Source organism: Phoxinus phoxinus (assembly GCF_949152265.1).
Source record: "Phoxinus phoxinus genome assembly, chromosome: 9".
In the NCBI taxonomy this organism is placed as follows: Eukaryota; Metazoa; Chordata; class Actinopteri; order Cypriniformes; family Leuciscidae; genus Phoxinus; species Phoxinus phoxinus.
In genome coordinates this window covers 19,934,837-19,958,000 of record NC_136884.1, presented here as the reverse complement: position 1 = coordinate 19,958,000, position 23,164 = coordinate 19,934,837, and the positions used below count along the sequence as shown (strand labels likewise).

At 38.7% G+C, this 23,164-nt stretch overlaps 1 protein-coding gene across 3 annotated transcripts in view; it reads right to left on the bottom strand.

Annotated features, from left to right (window-relative positions):
* Positions 1-23,164, bottom strand: part of LOC307004439 (NACHT, LRR and PYD domains-containing protein 3) — a 70,096-nt gene that overhangs the window by 27,912 nt on the left and 19,020 nt on the right. For all 3 annotated transcript variants that reach the window (XM_079623684.1, XM_079623682.1, XM_079623683.1), the window contains exons 3-5: positions 22,297-22,494; positions 9,054-10,892; positions 7,376-7,549 (exon numbers count right to left, since the gene is read on the bottom strand). In XM_079623684.1, the coding sequence (XP_079479810.1) occupies positions 7,376-7,549; positions 9,054-10,892; positions 22,297-22,494 (2,211 nt within the window). The remainder of the gene's footprint in view (positions 1-7,375; positions 7,550-9,053; positions 10,893-22,296; positions 22,495-23,164) is intronic.

Genomic DNA, 23,164 nt, shown 5'->3' with positions numbered 1-23,164 from the left:
GATCCACTTTTTGGGGTGAAAATACTGACATGGCTAAGACTTTTGCACAGTAGTGTATGTGATAAACTTTTTTGTGCCCTCGAGAAACTATTCACATGTGCACAGGAATTGTTTTGCATGTTTGCGCATTACAATTTCTACTTATATATATATAACCGTCTACGGATACTACAGCAGAATATATATAAATAACTGGCTTAAAACCATTTTTTGGTCGACTGAAAATACTAATTTTGCTTTGGAGGTCTCCTACAAAAAACGCTTTCATTTTCTCATAATATACATTGCACATCACCACATTTTTCATGATTCTCAAACACAGTTTCGATGATTCAGTCTCTTTAAATCCCTCCTTGTCACAAGCCTACTCTGCTGTGATTGGTCTACAGTGCTTGTCGGAAACTAAACACCCATATTACCCCCTATATAGATTGTACACACTGTAAAGACAGTAATTTACCATATCAATCCGAGCTCGAGTCCGATGAAACATTTGAAGAACTAGTTATCCAACCCGAACCTCCATCGCAAGCACGATTTGAACGTTTCTCAGTGATACGCTAGTAACACCCAATAGAAAATATATACATCAATAAATAATCATACTTACTGATAAAGTGGGTACTGTCCCATCTTTAATGGAAAAGCGTTTTGTAAACCTAATTTAGACTTCATGGAGATTTGAGATGCATTGGTCAAAAGGTTATACTGCTGTTGTATTGCTGTGGTAATTTTAACCAGAATCTTCACATCCTCATCCTTTGAAAGTGTTTACAAAGATAATTTGCTTTTGCAGAGTAGAAAACAGCGTCTTCTCGACATACACAACAAGAACCAGCTACAGTGTTTGAGGGCAGGTCAAGTTGTTCACGGGGGGACAGCGTAGAACATAGATGTGCATTAGGCAAATGTGTTACCCAGCTTGATCTCATGAAAATGCGTCTCTATAGCACATATTGTGTTGATCGTGCAATTTATACGCGAAAATTAGTTTTTACGTAAATAGGATACACAGTTTTCGCATGCATATGATACACACTTTATTATACACATGCACCACACACCACTACTTAACCTACCCATGTGTATCCTATGCACATAAAAACTCATTCTCGCGTATAAATTTTTAGGTGGTTTAAAGTCGATTCTTTCTTTTGAGAAACAATAACTTAATTTATTGCGTGCTCTTTCATTTTCATACCTTTGCAGAGAGCTGCATTACACATGGCATGAAAGGGAATATTTGAAAAAGCATAATAGGGGCACTTTGAATATGGTCTGAAAATCTACAGAGAAGGTTTGAAATTTGAGTCTGGAAAAGTATGGAATTTTGAAATGGAAAATGTGTAGGAACCCTGTCCTTTCCACAAGTGCGTGCTTGAACAGAGGCGCGCCTGGAAAAAGAATTTGCACGCGCAAAAAACGCGCTGTGAACGGCTCTTTCCTCCTTTCTGGTCAACAAGTGGATTCAGAGAAACTGCATTAGCAGCGCCGCCGGTCGCATATCTCAGTGTGTTTATGAAGAGGACGCAACTGTGCACCGTTCAGACAGCGCGTCAAGAACCGGATTGATCCGATACTTCGGTACCACCGGTACTTAAGAAAAACTGGTACCGTAACCATTTAATTTTTTTAGTACCGAAATGGTACCGAAGTACCGGGTCTTTTGACAACACTATTCTGTGCATTCTGATTTTTAATCAAATAGCTATCCAGCATGACATTAAAATCTCAGATCATACTGATCATAATTGATCCTGTGGCCATCTGATAATGGAGGTGAGCTTAAAGTATTAGATGAGGTACACCTGCTGTCATCTGAACTGCACCCCACCAAAGACTAGGGTTGGGAATCGGACAATTAAGGTCAGATATTGGACACTTGTTATAAAATAAAAATTTAGATTCCAGTGTGTCCAATTTGATGTGATTTTGAAACATTCAAGCAGAAAGAAGACATGAAATAGAACTCTAATTGGTAATTGAGACAAATACACACAAAATTATATCAAATTATCCTTGTAAAAAGAACTTAAGTGAACTTAAAATTATTTATCTTTGTTCAGTTGTATTTATGTGTACTATTGTTCATTTGTTCTTATTTTATTTCTTATGACTGTTTACTTGTCTTTAATAATGTTTGAAATTTTAAGGCGAGACACTACAGGTGAATAGGGTACAAATTTTAAATTATATATATTACCATGAAACTTCCTGTTGATTACTTACACAAGTATATAAAAAAATGTATTACAAGTTTTTGAAATTTGTATGTTTAATTATGCAAATTAGGCATTATCTCATTAAATATGCGCAATTTTGCATATATTTTCGGGAGATAGATCTGAACATATGATAAAGCCAGGTGCAAAATTATTTTTTCATTTTGTTTACACACAAGATGAAAAAATAATTTCAGAGGGATTTCAGGATATACAGTGCTATGCATAAGTTTAGACACCCATGCTAAAGTTGACTAAAAAGAGGAATAAAAAATCATCTTTTGGAAATTGAACTTAATGCCTTAATTTAAAAAAATAGGAAAAATCCAACCTTTAAGGACACCAATTTTCGTTGTGAATGAATAATGTATCGTAAATAAATAAATGTTCTTCCTTAAAATACAGGGTGCATAAGTTTGGACACCCCTATGTTAAACTCCCATAGAGGCAGGCAGATTTTTATTTTTAAAGGCCAGTTACTTCATGGATCCAGGATACTCAGCATCCTGATAAAGTTCCCCTGGCCTTTGGAATTAAAATAGCCCCACATCATCACATACCCTTCACCATACCTAGAGATTGGCATGGTTTTATTTCAGTTAGCCTAACAGCTGGTTTGATTTGCATTGAGAGATGATCTTATGGAAAGTACTCCATGCCAATCTCCAGGTATAGTGAAGAGTGTGTGATGATGTGGGGCTATTTTAATTCCAGAGGCCAAGGGAACTTTATCAGGATGCTGAGTATCCTGGATCCATATAGTAACTGGCCTTTAAAAATAAAAATCTGCCTGCCTCTATGGGAGTTTAACATAGGGGTGTCCAAACTTATGCACCCTGTATTTTAAGGAAGAACATTTATTTATTTACGATACATTATTCATTCACAAAGAAAATTGGTGTCCTTAAAGGTTGGATTTTTCCTATTTTTTTAAATTAAGGCATTAAGTTCAATTTCCAAAAGATGATTTTTTATTCCTCTTTTTAGTCAACTTTAGCATGGGTGTCTAAACTTATGCATAGCACTGTATGCTTTCATTACCTAGGAAATCAAAATATACTGTTCATAGCCTTAAATTAATTTCCGCCATATTTTTTTTATTAAAATGTCACATAAATCAGGCCAAGAATGATTTATTAACAAATCCCTCTGAAAATATATTCAGAATACTGCTAAGTGTATAACTGGAAAGTTTGGTGTACATAGGTGCTACATAGGCTGATGTCATGAATCTGGTATCCTTCTCTGTCTCCCTCTTCTGGTTACACTCACACACACTCTCCATTACACACACACACACATAACCTCACACACCTTCACTCACCCTCAGCTGTTTCTAGTTGCAACTTGTTATCACGCTCATTCTCTCACACCTGTTCTCTCTTCCCTCTAATTATGTTTGCTACTTCTAGCTTCCCATTTTCCCTGCTTCTTTGCCAGATTATTTCAAACTCTACTCATGCAAGAGGCTTCTTTCTACCTGCTGTATCTGTCCTGTCTTGGCCGAGTCCCGTCTTAGCCGAGTCCCGTCTTGTCCGAGACCATCTGACATCCAGCCTGGCACAGGTCTATCTCTATCTGTTCGATACTAACCTTTTGTTTTACACTCTGTCCAGCCCGCCTGCTGCTGACAAACACCCAGAGCGTTCATCTCTCCAACCTTTTACCGCTCACTCTTTAAGAGATCAGAGGACCGAGCCCGCCGGATCCTGTTCTCAGACTGTTTGCTGCTGTCTTCACCTAAAGAGAGGCTTTCTGCCTTATGTTATTGATGCGTCAGCATTTACGGCTGCTTTTCTGAAGAAAGATTTATTTTTGTTGGACTGATTTCTCTCTCATAATTAAAGAGACTGTGATTGCATTTCGCTTTTGGGTCCTATCTTTCCACACTATAGGCTGAGATGTTTATACTGGAGAATGACAAACTCATTTTGAGAAAAAGGCATTTAAAGATTTGTAATGTAAAAATTCATATTTTTCTTTAGTGGAAACAACTATTTACAGACACAATATCTTATCAAATCATTAGAAACAACAATACAAACTACCTAAATCACATTAAAACTAATAAACACAGCATTTATGGCCTTCAACTGAACAAAAACACACATCTAAATGTCAGAGCACGTCACGTGATGCATCTGAACGAATCACGTTGTCAGAAATTGACATCAGCCAATGAGATTTCGCTTTAGAGTTAAATGCCCATTGTACTTTCACGATTGGTTGCTGATAAAAAGGAAATGACCATATTTGGATCCGACAACATTGTACAGGAGAGAGAGAGCTGTCCAGTGATATGTGTGATGACGGAGCAGACAGAGATTGCGGAGCAGCATGATGATTTGGAACGCCAACTTTTGTTGAATTTAGGAGAGAAATCTACAGACGCAAACAGACAAAGTGTAGTAAAATTAAGACCTAAATGTGTATTTTGGACTTTTTTTTCACCACAAGTCTGAAAGAAGACATGTTATTGAAGAAAAATAGCCCAAAATAGTTAGGCTAGTTGTTTTTGCTGTGGTATTTTTGTTAAAACCATAGGTATGTTACGAGTGCGTGCTGGCAGGAAGACGAGAACACAGAAGAATAAAATTCCAACACAAGGTTTACTACATATAATCTAACAGGTGGTGATCCAAACAGCAAGGGCAAATACACACACGTAGGTATAACGTGTGACCAGACAGGGATCTCAGGATACAAAGTGACAAGGTAATAAACAAGGTAATAAACTAGACACAGCTGAACCGAACTAACTAATGACAATAACCATAGAAACTAATGAGTGGCCGGAAATCTTAACAAAGACGACGTGTGACAAATGAAAACAAACGGAAAGTCCATGAAAATGAAACTAAACTGAACTGAATGGTGACAAGGCAAAAGTTCCCTGTGTAAGTGGTCTTTAAGCTGCTGATTTTTGTTCTGTAAACTGTGTTGATTTTTGTTCATGGTACATTTCTTTTGCAAAATATATAAATATGTTTGATATTTATTTTTTTACCTTATTGGGATTAAAACTGGCAATCGGTGAGGCGAGGACTCAATATGCAGAAATAATGGACTTTTATTAATAAAAAAATTAATAATACCCTGAGGGGGAAAACAGGACCGGCAGGACTGGACTTGACTTGATAGCAGGTAAACATGATGCATGTTCGAGAGTATTAACAGTTACAGAGTTACAGGCGATGAAACACTATAGACTGAACACGTAATACGCATGTGCATGACGTCATCATCTTCAGAGATTTGCGTTTTTGTTGTTTACACAGAGACAGTTTTCAAAAGTTTGCGTTTTCAGTCACCCAAAACGCCGTTTTTGTGTAAATGAACAGCCAAAACGCATACAATTTTATGTTTTTAGTTGAAAACGGTGTTGTGTAAACAGCCCCATAACATGACAAGCCATGTGCTCACACCAAACATGACAAAAACACAAGCACATAGTACGAACACCAATCACAAGCTATGCGCTCAAACAAAACAAGACACGAACACGCAGCTAATGAGAACACTCATAAGTCACGTGTTCACACAAAACATGACAACATGAAAGCACGCAGCCAGTGAAAAACTACTCGGTTACTAACGTAACCTCAGTTCCTTGAGAGAGGGAACGAGTATTGCTTAATGCTTTAGCTTTACGCTATGGGAACCCCCTTCAAAACGCTGTGCGTGCTTACTTCGCTCCTACTATAGCCCAAGGCAGCTGCCTGAGACTCATGAAGAGTAAAGTGTGAGTCCTAATATAAGCCGGTCGTAATGGGCTTCACATAGGAATTATATACTGTATAAAGAACCTTAGTTCAAGTGGCCATAACCAGACATATGTTGAACGCTAGGCTAGGGGGAATGTTTCACTGTTATACTGAAAGATTCCTCGCTTGCAAAGCGGGCACTTTCCAAGTTATAAAACTTTATAAATATGGACGGCGAGGCCCAGCCGGCTGCCTCACAAATATCTTGAATAGGTATTCCACTTGACCAAGCCCATACTTCTTGTGAAATGGGCTCTGACGCCTAAGGGGCAAAGAAGGCCCTTAGACTCATAAGCCAGCGCGATAGCGTCCACTATCCAGCGCGATAGTCTCTGCTTTGTGACAGCAAGCCCTGTAGCCACTAAAGCATACAAAAAGCTGTTCTGACTGTCTGAATGAGGCAGAACGCTCCAGATAGACTGACAGGTCTGAGAGCCCTGACAGGGCATAGTAAATTTGCGTCTCTCTCGTTGTCTGGCGGGGAAAGAGCTACCAGCAAAATAACCTGCGCTCTGAATGGAGTCGAGAGCACTTTAGGGATGTAACCGTGCCTTGGCTTAAGGAGGACTCTGGAGTCGTTAGGCCCAAACTCAAGGCATGAAGCACTAACTGACAGCGCTTGCAAGTCACCCACTCGTTTGACTGACGCGAGCGCCAGCAAGAGAGCAGTTTTGAGCGAGAGGTGCTTTAGGTCTATAGACCTCAGCGGCTCAAATGGGGCGCCCTTCATGGCTTTCAGGACCGTGGAGAGGTCCCAGATAGGCACAGAAGGGGGACGTGGAGGGTGTAGCCTCCTTGCCCCTTTAAGGAAGCGCATGACGAGGTTGTTTCTTCCTAGTGGATTACCGGCCACAAGAGCGTGAGATGCTGTTATGGCGGCCACATACACTCTGAGCGTGGAGGGGGTACGACCCGCATCTTATTCTTCTGCTTTAAAACCACAAATATCATAACTGTTATTTATAGGCCTACTGTAATTGAGACATTTATTCAAGAAATTCATTACAAAAAGAAAAACGCACAGTACAGAGAAATTGAATGTCAGAGCAGGATTTGTGTGAACGTCCTTTTACCAGTGAGCGTGAGCGTTACATGAGTGGAGTGTTCGCTTGGGCTGTGAGGCTGGGAGCACAGTGGTATAGAGCGGAATATTGAGCGGAGCATCTCACCGCTCCGCTTCACTCACATGCACTGCACCTAACCCTAACCTAACAGTCTACTAGAGTCTACTGATAATCTAATGAATGGTAGTTGACATGTAGCTAGTAAAAACGTTCATGAGGTACATTTATTTTGCACACCACAGTATAATATACACAGGGGAAATCATCTGTTAGTTGTAAAATACATATTCATACACTTTTGAGTAAATCTGAAATCAAATCAAACCTCAGTATGTTCAGTTGACAGTGCGAATTCTTCAGTGTAGCACAGAGAAGGCTCACTCCCATATCCAGCAGGTCATTGTTACTTATGTCCAGCTCTCTCAGATGGGACTTTGATGATTGTAGAGCAGAACACACAGTTTTACAGTGCTGATCAGAGAGACAACATCCAGCAAGTCTACAACAGAGGATGGCATAGAGTTGGCAATACAATATTACTTACAATATCCCAAATGTTCCCAAAGATTTTTAATTTCAGAGAAATTCCAATTTGAAATAATTGTCCGTCCCGGAATCCCTGTTCACTTGTCGCTTGTCACTGACGTAATATCCGCGTTATCCCTGGTTTCCGCTCATAGTACTGCAATAGTAACCGTGGCGACAGACGTGAACAACTGCGTGATGCGTAACGTCTAGCTGCACGCTCACGCTGTTGTTGTTTCATTCTAACACCATGGCAAGCAGACTTTGGGAAAAAAGGAGAACTAAAACGAGGATCAATAATCAGCGTGGTGTTTTCGAGACGCCGAGACCTCCACGTCCGTGACAAACTTCGACTTGACAGAACTCTTAAAGTATGTACTTTATTAGACAGGTGAGCAAATGTACATAAAACTAATCAATGTTATATAGTTTGACATGATTAAATGTTAGAATATGATCTGTATGTTATCCTAATGTTGATCTAGCTTACTGCTAGTCTCATATAGCCAACAAACTAACACAAAGAATAAGATTATAACTTTAAACACTCAAATGCAGTTTAGTGTGATAGTGTAGAGTAGACCAAGTGAAACAGCGCTGCGTTACCTCACACGTTCAATTCGTCTAATAAACTGACCTGTGCGAGTAGTAATTCAGCGTAATTGACACACACACACACACACACACACACACACACACACACACACACACACACACACACACATATATATATATATATATATATATATTAGGGGTGTAACGGTACATGTATTCTGCTATAAATGTAACCGCTATAAAGACAAAACTATCTCTGTTACCTTAAATTATCCGTTTATTACTGTAAAGCCGCTTTGAAACAATCTACATTGTTAAAAGCGCTATATAAATGAAGATGACTTGACTTGACAGACGTCACGGTTCGGTGCATGCAGTCACACGACAAATACATTCAGTATGTATGGGGCGCGCATGGCAATTCAACGCTGTTTGCTACCAGTAAAAAGTGCATAAGAAGTAGAGACGATCAATCGATATGTTTACATCTATCAACCAGTGTTTCAACTGTGGAAAGATATCAATAAAACAGCTTGAGAATAATATATCACGTAGCATGACGTTAACTTAGGCACTTAGTGTCGACAGCATGTTAGTTCGCTAGCGAAAGTACTTACTTACTTAACCTGTAAGTAATGTCTTGATTATTTAATGTATGTTTAAACAAATGTCATGAAAACAACTCATGAAAGCCACTGTGTAAATTATTATATTTCAAGAATGAATTGGATTAGAACATTAACTTTATAATTAGATTTAGAAGTTAATGCCTCATGTCTCAATCTCATTTGTATTTTCCTAAAAAAAAAAAATCAATTGTTATACTGATTAAATGCTATATCGAATTGTGAGACTATTATTTATTTACTGAACTGAATAGCCATATCAACCCACCCCTAGTGATGACATAAATGAATACTCACAGAGCTTTTCTGCAGTTCATCACAGCTGGTATCAGTCTCCATCTCCCCTCATATGATGTGTTGTATTTTACAGGCTCAAACTCATCCAGCACCTCCTCTGACATCTGAATCATGTAGGCTATTGCTGAGCAGTGAACAGGAGAGAGTTTCTTGTCTGAGTGTTTGTCTGATTTTACAAACTCCTGAATCTCTCTGCACAGAGTCTGATCCTTCACTTCCAGCAGACAGAGGAACAAACTGATGGATCTATCAGCTGAGAGATTATAACAACTGATTCTGTCTTTAATGTAGTGTGCCATTTCTCTGATGGTTTCTGAGCTGTTCTCGGTCTGTGTCAGTAGATCATGTAAGAGAATCTGATTGGACTCCAGTGAGATGCCCAGCAGGAACCGCAGAAAAACATCCAGGCGTCCATTTTTACTCTTAAGAGTTTTGTCGGCAGCTGAAGTTAGTAGCTCACACAAAGTGTTTCTCTTAGACTTGTCTCTCTTATCTTCAAAATGTTCATATTCTTCACACAGAAACAACTGCAATGGCTCCATGTTCTTCATCAGATGGGAGTAAAATACATAGAAAGCAGCTAGAAACTCCTGAAAGGTCAGATGTATGAAGCAGTAGACTTTTCTGTGCTGATGCATAGATTCCTCTGTCTCAGTGCAAATCCCAGAATGCACTGCGTCAGTGACGTCTATGCAACACTCTCTCAGGTCCTCCTCATAGAACATAACATTGCCCTTCATCAGATGATTGAAAGCCAGTTTAGCAAGCTTCACAATCACCTCTCTGTTGGTATCTCTCTCCTCATACTTCTGATTCTTCATGTTTATCTGAATGAGCAAGAAGTGGATGTACATTTCAGTCAGAGTTTGAGGGATTTCTGCATCTTCTTTCATGATTTTTTCAAGCACAGTGGCTGAAATACAACAGAAGACTGGTATGTGGCACATGATGTGGAGGTTTCTCGCTCTTCTAATGTAGGATATGATTCTTCTAGCCCAAACCTCATCATTGATTCTTTTAGTGAAATATTCCTCCTTCTGAGGCTCATCAAATCCTTGAATTTCTGTTACACGGTTGATGTACTGGGAAGGGATCTGATTGTCTGCTGCTGGTCTGGAGGTGATCCAGATGAGAGCAGAGGGAAGCAGCTCTCCTTTCATTAGGTTTGATATCAACACATCCACTGATGAAGTCTCAGTCACACCAGAAACTCTCTCACTGTCTGAAAACATCAGTGTAATTCTGCTTTCATCCAAACCATCAAAGATGAACACAACTTTGCACTCCTCATAAATCCTTGAGTCCAGATCTTGAAGTTTAGGATGAAAGTACTGCAGAAGTCTGTGAAGACTGTATTTATCATCTTGAATCAAGTTTAGCTCTCTAAATGGAAGCAAAAACATGAAATCTACATCCTGATTGGCTTTTCCCTCTGCCCAGTCCAGAATGAACTTCTGCACAGAGACGGTTTTGCCAATTCCAGCAATCCCTTTAGTAAGAACAACCTTTATTTTGTCTTTCTTATCACATCCTGGTTCATTTGAGGGTTTAAAGATTTCATTACAGAAGATTGGAGTGTCTTGTGAGTGTTGTGCTCTAGGTGTTTTCTCAATGTGTAATACCTCATGTTCATCATTTACCCATTCACTCTCTCCCTCTATGATGTATAGCTGTGTGTAGATCATGTTCAGGAGGGTATGATTATCTTGTAGTTTGACTGGCTCAAATAAGCTCTCATGCTTGTTCTTCATGCTGGTTTTGTGTAGGTCTTTGACTCTCTGTAGTTCATCATCAACTGGTTGGTGAGAAACCTGCTGCAGGTTTTTAGTCTGATCATCCCTGTGCACACAGCAAAAACAAGAACACAAAGCAATACAAATCATATTTACATTCTCAAAATTACTTCTAAATGCACTTACATCAACACCAAGAACTGATATAATTGACAAAGATGCTGTTAATGGACAAACAGGTGATGACAAAGATGGATGAATCTGGTTAATATTCAGGTTAGAGTGCTCTCTAGTGGTGTGGAGCAGACACATTTGTTACACTTGAGACCCAACATGCGCTAAAAATGTATAATGTGCCTTTACATTTACATTTTACATTTATTCATTTAGCAGACGCTTTTATCCAAAGCGACTTACAAATGAGAAACAATAGAAGCAATTAAACTAGCAGTAGACCAACATTATATGTCCTTTGTTAAATTATGCTGATTTCAAAAAGGAAATGATTATTGTAATGATATAAAATACTGTAATTCAGTTCATCGCTCTGGCTTAATTCTGTTATTGATTAAAACTCTTTTCACTGCAGCAGTTTGCTAGCCTGGAAATCCAGACCTAAATCTAAAAGATTAATGGTCTGGTGTCGATTAATGAAAATCGGCCAGCTCGAGGGGCGGCACCAAGCATGCATTTGAAAATCTCAAAAAAGTTGAAAAAAGTTGATCCAACTTAAGTTCTGGCTATTGCAGTCTGTTAATTCCCCATACCTCCTGATCCACAGCGTTCTTTCTTTTGCAACTTCAAATTTATCACGTCTACGCTGTTCCCCGCCTCTCAAGACAAAACAACAAAAACTTCCTTCTTGCAAAGGAACGATTTGAGCGCCGTCTTCTGTTCCTCTTTTAGAGAAAACGGCAAGTCTAAATCTTTCATTGTAGCGCCCCAAAGCCGTTTCAAACTACTGGTGTTCATCCATTGCCATCTTGCAATGTTTACTAATGACTACCGGTAATGTCATCTCGCCTCTGGCCCGCCTATATCAGATAACCCGATGTGATTGGTGCAGCTCAGATAGAAGGCATATATAATGAGCATTATTACTCAACACCAGAGCTATTCGCTGAGCAAATTTAAATTCTGCGTCGAAACGCGGTGGGAACACCTTGCGTGATTGCGTCGTGAAGCACGTGTATAATCAGTCCAGTGGAAAAAGGGAGCGTATCGTTCCCTCTCAGGGAACCAGGGTTACATACGTAACCTGAGACGTTCCCTTTCAAGGGAACCCTATACCCACGACGCCATATGACAAATGCCTGTTCTGTATGAAGACCATGCGCACACTAAGAAACAAGCACCCTAGACCCTGGAGTGGAGTCAAGGTCCAAGTCATAAAAATGGACAAATGTATGCGGTGAGGACCAGCCTGCCGCATTACAGATGTCGTGGAGAGAAACTCCTGAAATTAAAGCCTAGAGGCAGCCATACTCCTAGTAGAGTGGGCCCGGACAGCCAAAGGTGAAGGCTGTCCAGCCGCTACATAAGCAAGTGAGTACCACGGCCTCATGTACCACGGAGAAAACGAAATAAGGATCTCTCCTCAGAGATAACCCAGCAAAGAAACATTCATTGCAGAAATCAAGTACTGTACTATAGGGCAGATAGCAAGATTCAGAAGGCGTTCTCCGCACCAGGCAGAGAACAGTATACATTTCAATGCATATTCAGTCTTCTCGTGGAGGGAGCTCTAGATTGGAGTATGGTCTCCACAACCTCAGTCGAGAGACCTGAATCTATGAGCTGGGCCCCCTCAGAGGCCGAGCCCACAGTATCCATGACTCTAGATGAGGGTAACTCCCGGGAGCAAAAGATATCGGGAAATGCGTACAGGTGTAGCCTCGACCACACCTAATACAGGGATAACCACAAGGGCAAAGTTTTAACCGAAGTTCTCCCAAAGAAGCTCCACCACCTCGGGGTGAAGTCTCCATTCCCCGGGCCTCAGCCCCTGCCTCGACAGGATATCTGCTCTGATATACGAGACCATCAGTGTGTTGTCCAGAAGGACAGGAACATGGTGACCTCTCGGTTCTGACAGGAAGTATTGAGATTCTCGGAATACCGCCATCACTTCTAGCCAATTATGTGCCAAAAGGAGATGGTCCTGCCAAAGACCCTTCGCCGAGTGACCACTCATGATCACCCCCCACTTGTGAGGGAAGCATCCGTCGATAGCATAAGCGTCAACAAGAAGCCCCCAAACACTGGGCCTGGGCGAGGAACCAAGGTTCTTTCACATGACCAAGGCATGTAGGCATAGGTGAAGCCCAGGTGAGTAAGAATGTAATGTCTTGTCCTGTTATTGTCACCTGCACTTCATTTCACATGTTTAGCATAGCCTTATCTGTCGCAGGGCTCCAAACAAAAAAATCAAGTAAGGAGCCATTGGCTCCTATAGGGGAAAAAAACAGGCGCCAAATAATTTTTTTAAGAGCCACATAACAATGCATTTACTTTTAGTCACCCTGTTGTGTGCATGTCTCTCCTCTTCTTACAGTTTCAGCATTTTCATCTTGTGAATGTTCTGGGAACTGAAGCTTATTTGGGAACTGAATATCACTTCCGACTTATGAACTATATACAGTCAAATATTATTTTTTATATAATAAATAATAAATTCCCGCAGCTCGCATGCACGAGAAACTGCACGTGCTAACGGTGCAGTCTGTGGAGCATTCTTCGCGATTATGTGATCGCGTGCATTTTTATGCTTGTTACTGTCCCCGTGTTTTCTCACAGTGTCTTTTTTTAAAAATGGTTAGTTCCTGTAATGAACTCCGTTTTCCCCGCTATTTCTTTGCCCGCTCTTGAACAAAAGTCACAAAAAAAAATTTGTGTCTCGTGATCATACTTCAGTAGGGCTGCACGATTTTGGCCAAAATGATAATCACGATTATTTTGATCAATATTGATATCACGATTAAGTATCACGATTATTTGTTGATTTGTCACATAGCCTAATTATAACTGCTTTTTACATTCATATTGTGCTACATTTCCTGCTAATGTGCATCAAAATAAAATGGGTCCTCTTATTCACCAAAATTCAGTGCATCTCCAGAATAAATAAAAATAAATAATGTATTAATATTTTAAATTGTATTTATATTTTATATACATTGTATTTATAATAATTATTAGGATAGACTAGAGATATTATCTTCTGTTATTATTCTTATTCACCAAAATTCAGTGCATCTCCAGAATAAATAAAAATAAATAATTTATTCATATTTTAAATTGTATTTATATTCAGGGGTGCACATAACTTTTTCAGTGAGTTACTCAGGTGAGTACCAGGAGATGGTGTTTGGTACTCACCCCATATGTAGCGTGGCCACAGCTGTCAATCATGACGTCACATTCCCGTTTTTATAGCATAAAAATAACTAACTAAAACCAAAGTTTTTTTTTTTTTAACGAACACATAAATTTACATCAGTGTGGAAAAAACGACCTAAAATGATAGAATTTTTATTTATTTGAAGTGTTATTGTTCAGATATATTTATTTGTATGAATTAAATATAATTAATCCTTATTAAAGATATTAAAGACCAGTGGATTTTCTCTTTTTATTTTGTTGTTTGATCAATATTAAGTGTACAGAAGGCATTAGGTTTATTGCGCACTGTCACTTTAAGACCGAGTGTGCAGATCCAATTGCACGGATGCACTGTACGTTCTGTAAAGACATAACCGACTGTGTTTACGTGAATACTCTCCAAAACGGAAATGTAGACATAATGTTGTGTATTTGTCCATTCAGAAGCGAAAGAGAGATCAATTCAGTCCTTGCGCGCAGCGCGCTTTAGCTGTATAGTGTGCAGGGCTGCACGCTTCGGTAGAGCGCGCGCGCGGTGTGTGTGTGTTCGCACAGAAAAATATACTGAATAAAGCTCTCTTTCGCGTCGTCACTCTTATTCAGATCTATCCATATGTCTGCCCTTCTCTTTCTCCCAGACGTTTACATTTTTTTACGATTTATGAGATGCATTAAGCGCATGCCAACTCGTGTGCCGCTGGGTAGCGCATCTTCCACAAACGCAAATCAGTTCTGACTGGATCTCTTCCCCAATCGTCCCTCCCTAACATTTCCGTTTGTATTCGTTGACGAAAATGTCAATACATTTTCGTCATAGTGCTCGTCATTTAAAACGGGTTTTTATTTAGTCATCGTCTCGTTTTCTGTAAAAAAAAAAGAAATGTAGGCTAAGTTACACTGCCTAGGTTGCATTTTGGCGACAGTACGCAAAGGCGCGTAGTAACACAAGTGGCATTACGCATTCCTGATTTTTGTCGCGCATGCGTACCTGCGTACCAGTTATGTGCACCCCTGTTTATATTTTATATACATTGTATAAGATATTATCTTCTGTTATTATTATTATTATTACCTATTATTACATGGCTTGGTTAAATTCTAATGTAGAATGCAGTATATTATTTCTTGATAAGACACAGTTGCCATGAAAAACAGAGCGTTGTCATGGACACGGAAGCAATACAATCGTTTTTAAATCAATATTTTGTCAAATTATTGATTTATTTGGAAGGTACCCATGTAAGCGGGATCCCGATGTCAGTTAATAAAATTCTGTAGTTGTTATTTGAAAGGTCTCTTGTTATTTGAAGTCTCTCGCGCACTATTGCTCGTGCCGAGACACACTCGGTCTCTCTCGCGCACTATTGCTCGCGCGCAGACACTCTGTCTCATCTCGTCCAGTTCGCTTCGCTTTTGTCCAGTCCGGCAAAACATTCTAGTTTCTACATCTAGAAACTAAGCTGTGCGGTGCAGGGAACAACTCTGATTATTGGCTCGTCATGGAGCCAGCGCTAGATTGGCTTTGCAAAAAAAAAAAAACTTTCATATGGAGCGTTCTATGAACAGAATGACGCATTTAAAATATCGCATATTTTTTGTTAGCAGGTGTGTCATGCAGTCTGGTCTGGTATAATGTGTCTGGTGATTGACAGAGATGAGGATTGCTTGAAGAAGTCCAATATTTTTCGCTTTGACATTTTTTTTCTGCCGCGAAAGGTGACATTCGTTTTACCCGCTCATATTTTGGCGCTTTCACTCAGTTCACACAAAGCGTCTCATTTCATGACGTTAACAAAACAAATGAAGCGATAGGCTACTGGTTATAAAACATGCATGTATGATGCAGATTTTACAATCAAAGGGAGTAAATTTGTATTGTCGCCAATGGCGACCTTGGCAGAAATTTCACTCGCAAATAAATATATTTGGTCGCAAATGCGACCATTTTAGTCGCAGTTTGGAGCCCTGTGTCGGCAATATAGGATTTGTATGTGATAAATGCAAGGAGACACGAACTAGAGACACGCATCCAAACTTTAATTGAGAATAGTAAGAGTACTAGAGCTTTAGATACTATTTTGGATGCGCCTAGCATAGTGTACTCTTTACATGATTCGGTTCCGGCTGAAGTAGAGCCCGTGCAGCAGTGCAAATGGGTGACAGTGCGGGATCGCTCTAGTCACGTTATCAAAAAAACACTTTTCCGTTCCGATTACCATAACAAATCGATTTGCCGCGCTCAGTGAAACACCCACTGAGAATTCTGTTGATTGTGCCCTGGTAATTGGTGATTCGATCACACGGAACGTGAAAATAGAGACACCAGCCATCATAGTCACATGTTTGCCGGGAGCCAGAGCGCCTGACATCAAAGCAAATTTAAAAGTGCTGGCTAATGCTAATCGTAAATTCTCTAAGATCATTATTCATGTCGGTACTAATGATGTTCGACTCCGCCAGTCGGAGATCACCAAAATTTATATTAAAGAGGTGTGCGAACTCGCAAGTACGATGTCAAGCATTGTAATTTGCTCTGGCACCCTTCCTGTTCGCAGGAGTGATGAGATAGTTAGTAGATTGTGTTCACTCAATGGCAGGCTGTCGAAGTGATGTCCGCTTAATAATATAGAATTCATAGACAATTGGAAAAGTTTTTGGGGCAAACCTGACCTGTTGAAAAGAGATGGTATTCATCCCTCCTGGGATGGTGCTGCTATTCTCTCTAGTAATTTGGCTCATATTCTTAGAGATAAAACATGACAAATTGGGCACTAGGACAGGAAGCAGACAGACTGGTTTAACTGACCGTCTGCTAGCGGCCTCGCGTCAACAAGGTCAGATAAATCCCATCACATAAAGCCTTTCACCTAGATATCATCATATAGAGACTGTGTCTGTTCCCCGAACTTGGAAATCTAAAAAACGTCCAAACCCATCAAAGGTTAAAAATGTAATTGATGTTCAACAAATAAAAAAGAGATATAATATAGATGAGCAAATGATAAAGCTTGGGTTGCTGAATATTCAATCTCTTCATTCAAAAGCGCTAATAGTTAATGATATGATTTCAGATTATAACCTAGATGTGCTGTGTTTGACAGAAACCTGGCTAAAACCAAACAATTACATTGCTTTAAATGAGTCAACCCCACAAGATTACGGTTATAAACATGAACATCGTCTGACACGCAAAGGAGGTGTTGCTGTAATTTACAGTAATATTTTCAAAACCACTAAGAAATCTAGTTTCAAATATACTTCTTTTGAAATGTTGGTGCTTAATGTAAAAATATATAGTGTAAACAATAAATCACGTTTGAGAATTCTGCTGGCTACTGTATACATGCCACCAGGGCACCATAAAGATGTTATCAAAGAATTTGGGGACTTTCTATCAGAATTAGAATTGGCTGCAGATAAAGTACTAAAGTACCAGAAAAGAGAGAGCAGCCAGAAAAATGGAGCGCAACTGGAAGAAAACAAAACTAGAGGTATTTCGGATTTCATGGAAGGAGAGCTTGATTGCTTACAGAGAGGCTTTAAAAGCTGCTAGATCTGCTTATTTTTCAACCCTATTAGAAGAAAATAAACACAATCCTAGGTAGTTATTTGAAACAGTGGCTAAACGAATGAAAAAGTAAGCTTCAAGCCCAGAAGTTTCCAAGCAACACAGCAGTAATGACTTTATGAACTTCTTCACTTATAAGATCGATAATATCAGGGATAAAATTATACTATGCAACCGTCTACTACAGTATCGCATCAGCGAGAGCATTGTAGTCTCCCTGAGGAAAAATTCGATTCATTTATTGCTATAGGAGAGGAAGAATTTTGCAAACTCGTTAATTAATCTAAATCGACAACTTGTATGTTAGACCCTATACCGACTAAGCTACTGAAATGCTTTTTCATAGATCATCATAGATCCTCTTCTTAATATCATTAATGCGTCTTTGTCTCTAGGATACGTACCAAAAACCTTTAAGCTGGCTATGATTAAACCGCTTGTTAAAAAAACGCAACTTGATCATACAAAATTAGTCAATTACAGGCCGATCTCGAATCTACCTTTTCTGTCAAAGATATTAGAAAAATCAGTATCCTCACAACTGTGTTCCTTTCTAGAAAGAAATGATATCTGCAAGGATTTTCAGTCCGAAATTAAACCGTACCATATTACCGAGACAGCTCTCGTTAGAGTCACAAATGATTTGCTCTTATCATCTGATCGTGGTTGTATCTCTCTATTAGTGTTACTCGATCTTAGTGCTGCATTTGACACCATTGACCACAACATCCTTTTAAATAGACTCAAACTATGTTTACATTAGTGGAATTGGACTAGCATGGTTTAAATCATACTTATCTGACCGTTATCAGTTTGTAGCAGTAAATGAAGAGATGTCTTTTCGATCACAAGTTCAGTATGGCGTACCACAAGGCTCATTACTTGGACCGCTGCTGTTCACTCTGTATATGCTACCATTAAGAGATTTCATTAGGAAACATGGAATTAGCTTTCACTGTTATGCCGACGATATTCAGCTGTCGATTTCCTCAAAACGAAACCTACCAATTCACAAAATTAACGGAATGCATAGCTGATATAAAAAATTGTATGACTAATAATTTCCTACTACTCAATTCTGAAAAAACAGAGATTCTAATTATTGGACAAAAAACTTCCACACGTATTAACCTAGAGTACTGACTAACACTTGATGCCTGCTCTGTTAAGTCTTTGTCGCCGGTTAGGAACCTGGGTGTGCTCTTTGATACCAATCTTTCATTTGAAAGTCACGTGTCTAGTATCTTTAAAACCACATTTTTCCATCTTAAAAATATATCTAAATTACGCCATATGCTCTCATTGATAAATGCGGAACAATTAGTTCATGCGTTTATGACCTCAAGGCTAGATTATTGTAATGCTCTACTTGGTGGTTGCCCTGCACGCTTAATAAACAAACTACAGCTAGTTCAAAAAGCAGCAGCTCGAGTTCTTACCAGAACCAGGAAGTATGACCATATTAGCCCGGTTCTGTCAACACTGCATTGGCTTCCTATTAAACATTGTATACATTTTAAAATATTGCTGATTACTTACAAAGCACTAAATGGTTTAGCTCCGCAGTACTTATAGACTATTATAAGACTATTTTAATAACAAATGATATCTTTGACGGAAGTGAATCAATCAAAACTAACTTTAGCTGGAAAATAACATAATTCAAAAACCGCTATAAAGCCAAAACAATCTCTGTTACCTTAAATTATACGTTTATCTCTGTAAAGCTGCTTTGAAACAATCTACATTGTTAAAAGCGCTATATAAATGAAGATGACTTGAATTGACTTGACTATATTTCCTCCGGGTCAATTCTATTGACGTTTTTACACACAATATTCACAGCTGGTCACGATTAAAAACGTTCCCAATGCTAAGCAGTGCAGCATCTCGTTCCGCTTTTTCAGGGAACAGGGTTACAGTCAAGTAACCCGGAACGTTTTGTTTGTTTATTTTTTTACATATTCAGTCTTTTTTTTTTAAATAATGAAAAAAGTTTACAAGACCTTGTGCTGTTTGTTTAAAAAAAATGGATAGTCTACAAACAGAGATATAATAGTTTGTTCAAATAATAGTCTATATGTATACTATACTATATGTAGACTATAACTTGTATATGATCGTTTTTTTAAAATTACATTAAAAGTAAAATAAAAAGTTTACTTTAAAACATGCAGTTGCAACTCCACCAAATCTTTGTTTGTGCATTGTACAACAAATGTCAATATGTCTTGTTTTGATTTTTCATGTTTGTTGTATAGGCTTATTTGGAAATTACCATAGTTGTAGTATTTTATCTTTACTGTTAATTGACATTAGCCCCATTTACATATCTAAGGTATCTAAATCCTGTTTTGCTTAGTTTAAATAGAACATCTGGCTAAATCATGCTTTGAAAAAAATCTGTATTGTAAAAAGCGGTACATAAATAAAAGTGACTTTGTTGGAACAGATGATTTTCAAAGATGAAGCAATCTGCCTCTATCTTTGATAGGTCGGATTAATGCAGTGATAATTAATTTTTTATTTCTATTTGCCTTTCAGTGCATTCCTTTGTTTCTCCCTGAGTGTTTTTTTTTTTAATCCATCGACCAGATTGTAACTGACTTTTTGTGGGGTAGTGAAGTGCTAATAATTTGTAATAATACATTTTTTTGTAATAACATTTGGTTTAATTTAAAAGTTTGAACATCTCTCTGGGTTCATTCCGTGTTATTGACTTTGATTTAATTTAAACGTTTGAACATCTCTCTGGGTTCATTCTGTGTTATTGACTTTGATTTTAAATAATGTCTCTCTCTCTTATTTCACTGCAGGAGTTCAATAATCAACTACTGTAAACTACTGTACTGTACTGTACATTTCATCAATGATGGCGCTGTTGTGTGTGGCACGCCGCCTGTTGTCATCTGCGTAACCCTGCACGGTTATTTAAACAAGTGTTTAATGTAATTGGTCCGACGCTCTTTTTTTATTAAAATTTATGATAAATAAATGCCTTGAGTTAGGAGTAACTTTGATTCCTCTGATCTATCAAATTTTAGACCTATTTCTAATCTCCCATTCTTAACAAACATTTTAGATAAAGTAGTTTTGTGTCAGCTCCAAAGTTGTGGCCAACTACAAAATTGGTGATATATTTCAATCAGGCTTCAAAAAAATTCACTCCACTGAAACAGCTCTTTTAAAAGTGCTTAATGACATTTTTTTAGCCACTGACTCTGGAGACTCGGTAGCATTGGTACTCTTGGACTTAAAGGAGAACTCCGGTCAATTTTAACATTGAGTTTTCGGTCGAAGTCCAAAGTAGTCGATTGTCGAGTTCACGCGCGTGATCATTGGTAACTAAACCTATGCGCGTGAACTCGACAATCAACTACTTTGGACTTCGACCGAAAACAGGAACTAAATACAGGTATGTGCGCTGGCTGAAATAACATCATTTTTATTCATATCTTTCACATCTACTGCAGTCAGATTCACTCGTGTTCACTCTGAAGGAATCACTCAACATGGCTGGGCACTTGTATGACACATCAAGGATGATAAGAGAAATAAAAGCAGGTTTAAAATTAGACCCCATTGAAGTCAATAGGGTGCAAATTTTAAAAAGAGGATAACACAGTGTAGGCAACACCTTTTTTTGTCGTTGTTCTCTGTATTGACAGCACTCCAAATTTACTAAAAATTGAGCTCAATGTTAAAATTGACCGGAGTTCTCCTTTAAGTGCTGCATTCGACACAGTAGACCATAATGTTCTGCTGTCTCGTTTGGAACACACAGTGGGCATTAGAGGCTCAGCCTTGCATTGGTTTCAGTCCTATCTGACAAACTATTGATCCTCGTCTGTAAAGTTGACCTGTGGAATTCCTCAAGGCTCCACACTAGCTCCCATGCTATTTTCTCTATAAATGCTTCCTCTTGGTACAATTTTTAGAAAGTATGTAATTGGTTATCACTGTTATGCAGACGACACACAAATATACCTTCCTCTTCACCATAAAAACAGACTAGAACAGTTGGCTGCTTGCCTTGTGGATGTTAAAGCATAGATGTCTCTAAACTTTCTGAGTTTGAATGAGAGTAAAACTGAGGTTGTGGTGTTCACCCCTTCTGACGTACATGACACAACAAATGTAAATCTTTTGTTGTGTCTTACCTTTCCGATCTGCTGACAGTTCATCAACCTACAAGAGCTCTTAGGTCTGCAAACTTAGGTCTCTTAGTGGCTCCTAGATCTAGGCTAAAGACTAGAGGAGATCGAGCATTTTCCATTGCTGCCTTCAAGACTTTGGGACAATCTGCCTTTTGAAATTAGACATGCGCCCACTCTGTCCATTTTTAAAACTAGGTAAAAAACGTTTTTTCTTTTTTTTTTTTGTCGTACAATATATAAATGTTGATGCAGCTGTCCTGTTTGTCCTTGTTGATTTTATTCTGCTAGAGTTTTTCTTCCTTCTGTTTTGCTTCTTTTTATTCTGTACAGCACATTGGTCAACTGAAGTTGTGTTTAATAGTGCTTTGAATAAAGTGATTGATTGATCGATTGATTGTACTTACACAGGGTCAGTGGTCACTGTTCCATCACTGAGATCAGGGGGGTGGCGCATAGATCCGCCACTCTTCATAGACACACAACTGGGCTCTGTAGATTCTGCTCCCTTGTTGTGGTAGTGAACAAAATCCCCCTCCTCTCTCTCTTCATAGGGACTCATTTTAGAGTTGGTATTCTTCTGTGTCTTCATAAAGATTTTTGTTCTGCATTTTGGAAGAAACACAACTGAACTGTCATCTTTAGATTAACAAACTAAATTAAATAATTATCTTCAATATAAAGTTCCTAATCATTTAGATAAGTTAAAATGTCAGCCAGCTCCAGAAAATTTCATGTGAAGAAAAATAACAATCAGTTTATTTGACGAATTAAACTTGTGAGGTAACGCAGCGCTGTTTCACTTGGTCTACACTATCACACTAAACTGCATTTGAGTGTGTTGAAAGATATAATGTTATTCTATGTGTTAGTTTGTCTGTATGAGACTAGCAGTAAGCTAGATCAACATTAGAATAACATACGGATCATATTCTAACATTTCATCAAGTTGAACTATATAACATTGATTAGTTTTATGCACATTTGCTCACCTGTCTAATAAAGTACATACAAGAGCTCTGTCAAGTCGCAGTTTGTCACGGACGTGGAGGTCTCGGCGTCTCGAAAACGCCACGCTGATATTGATCCTCATTTTAGTTTTCCTTTTTTCCCCAAAGTCTGCTTGCCATGGTCCATAATGTTTGAACGAAACAACAGCGTGAGCGTGCAGCTAGACGTTACGCACTACGCAGTTGTCCACGTCTGTCGCCATGGTTACTAGTCAAGTCAAGTCAAGTCAAGAATATTTGTATAGCGCTTTTCACAATACAGATT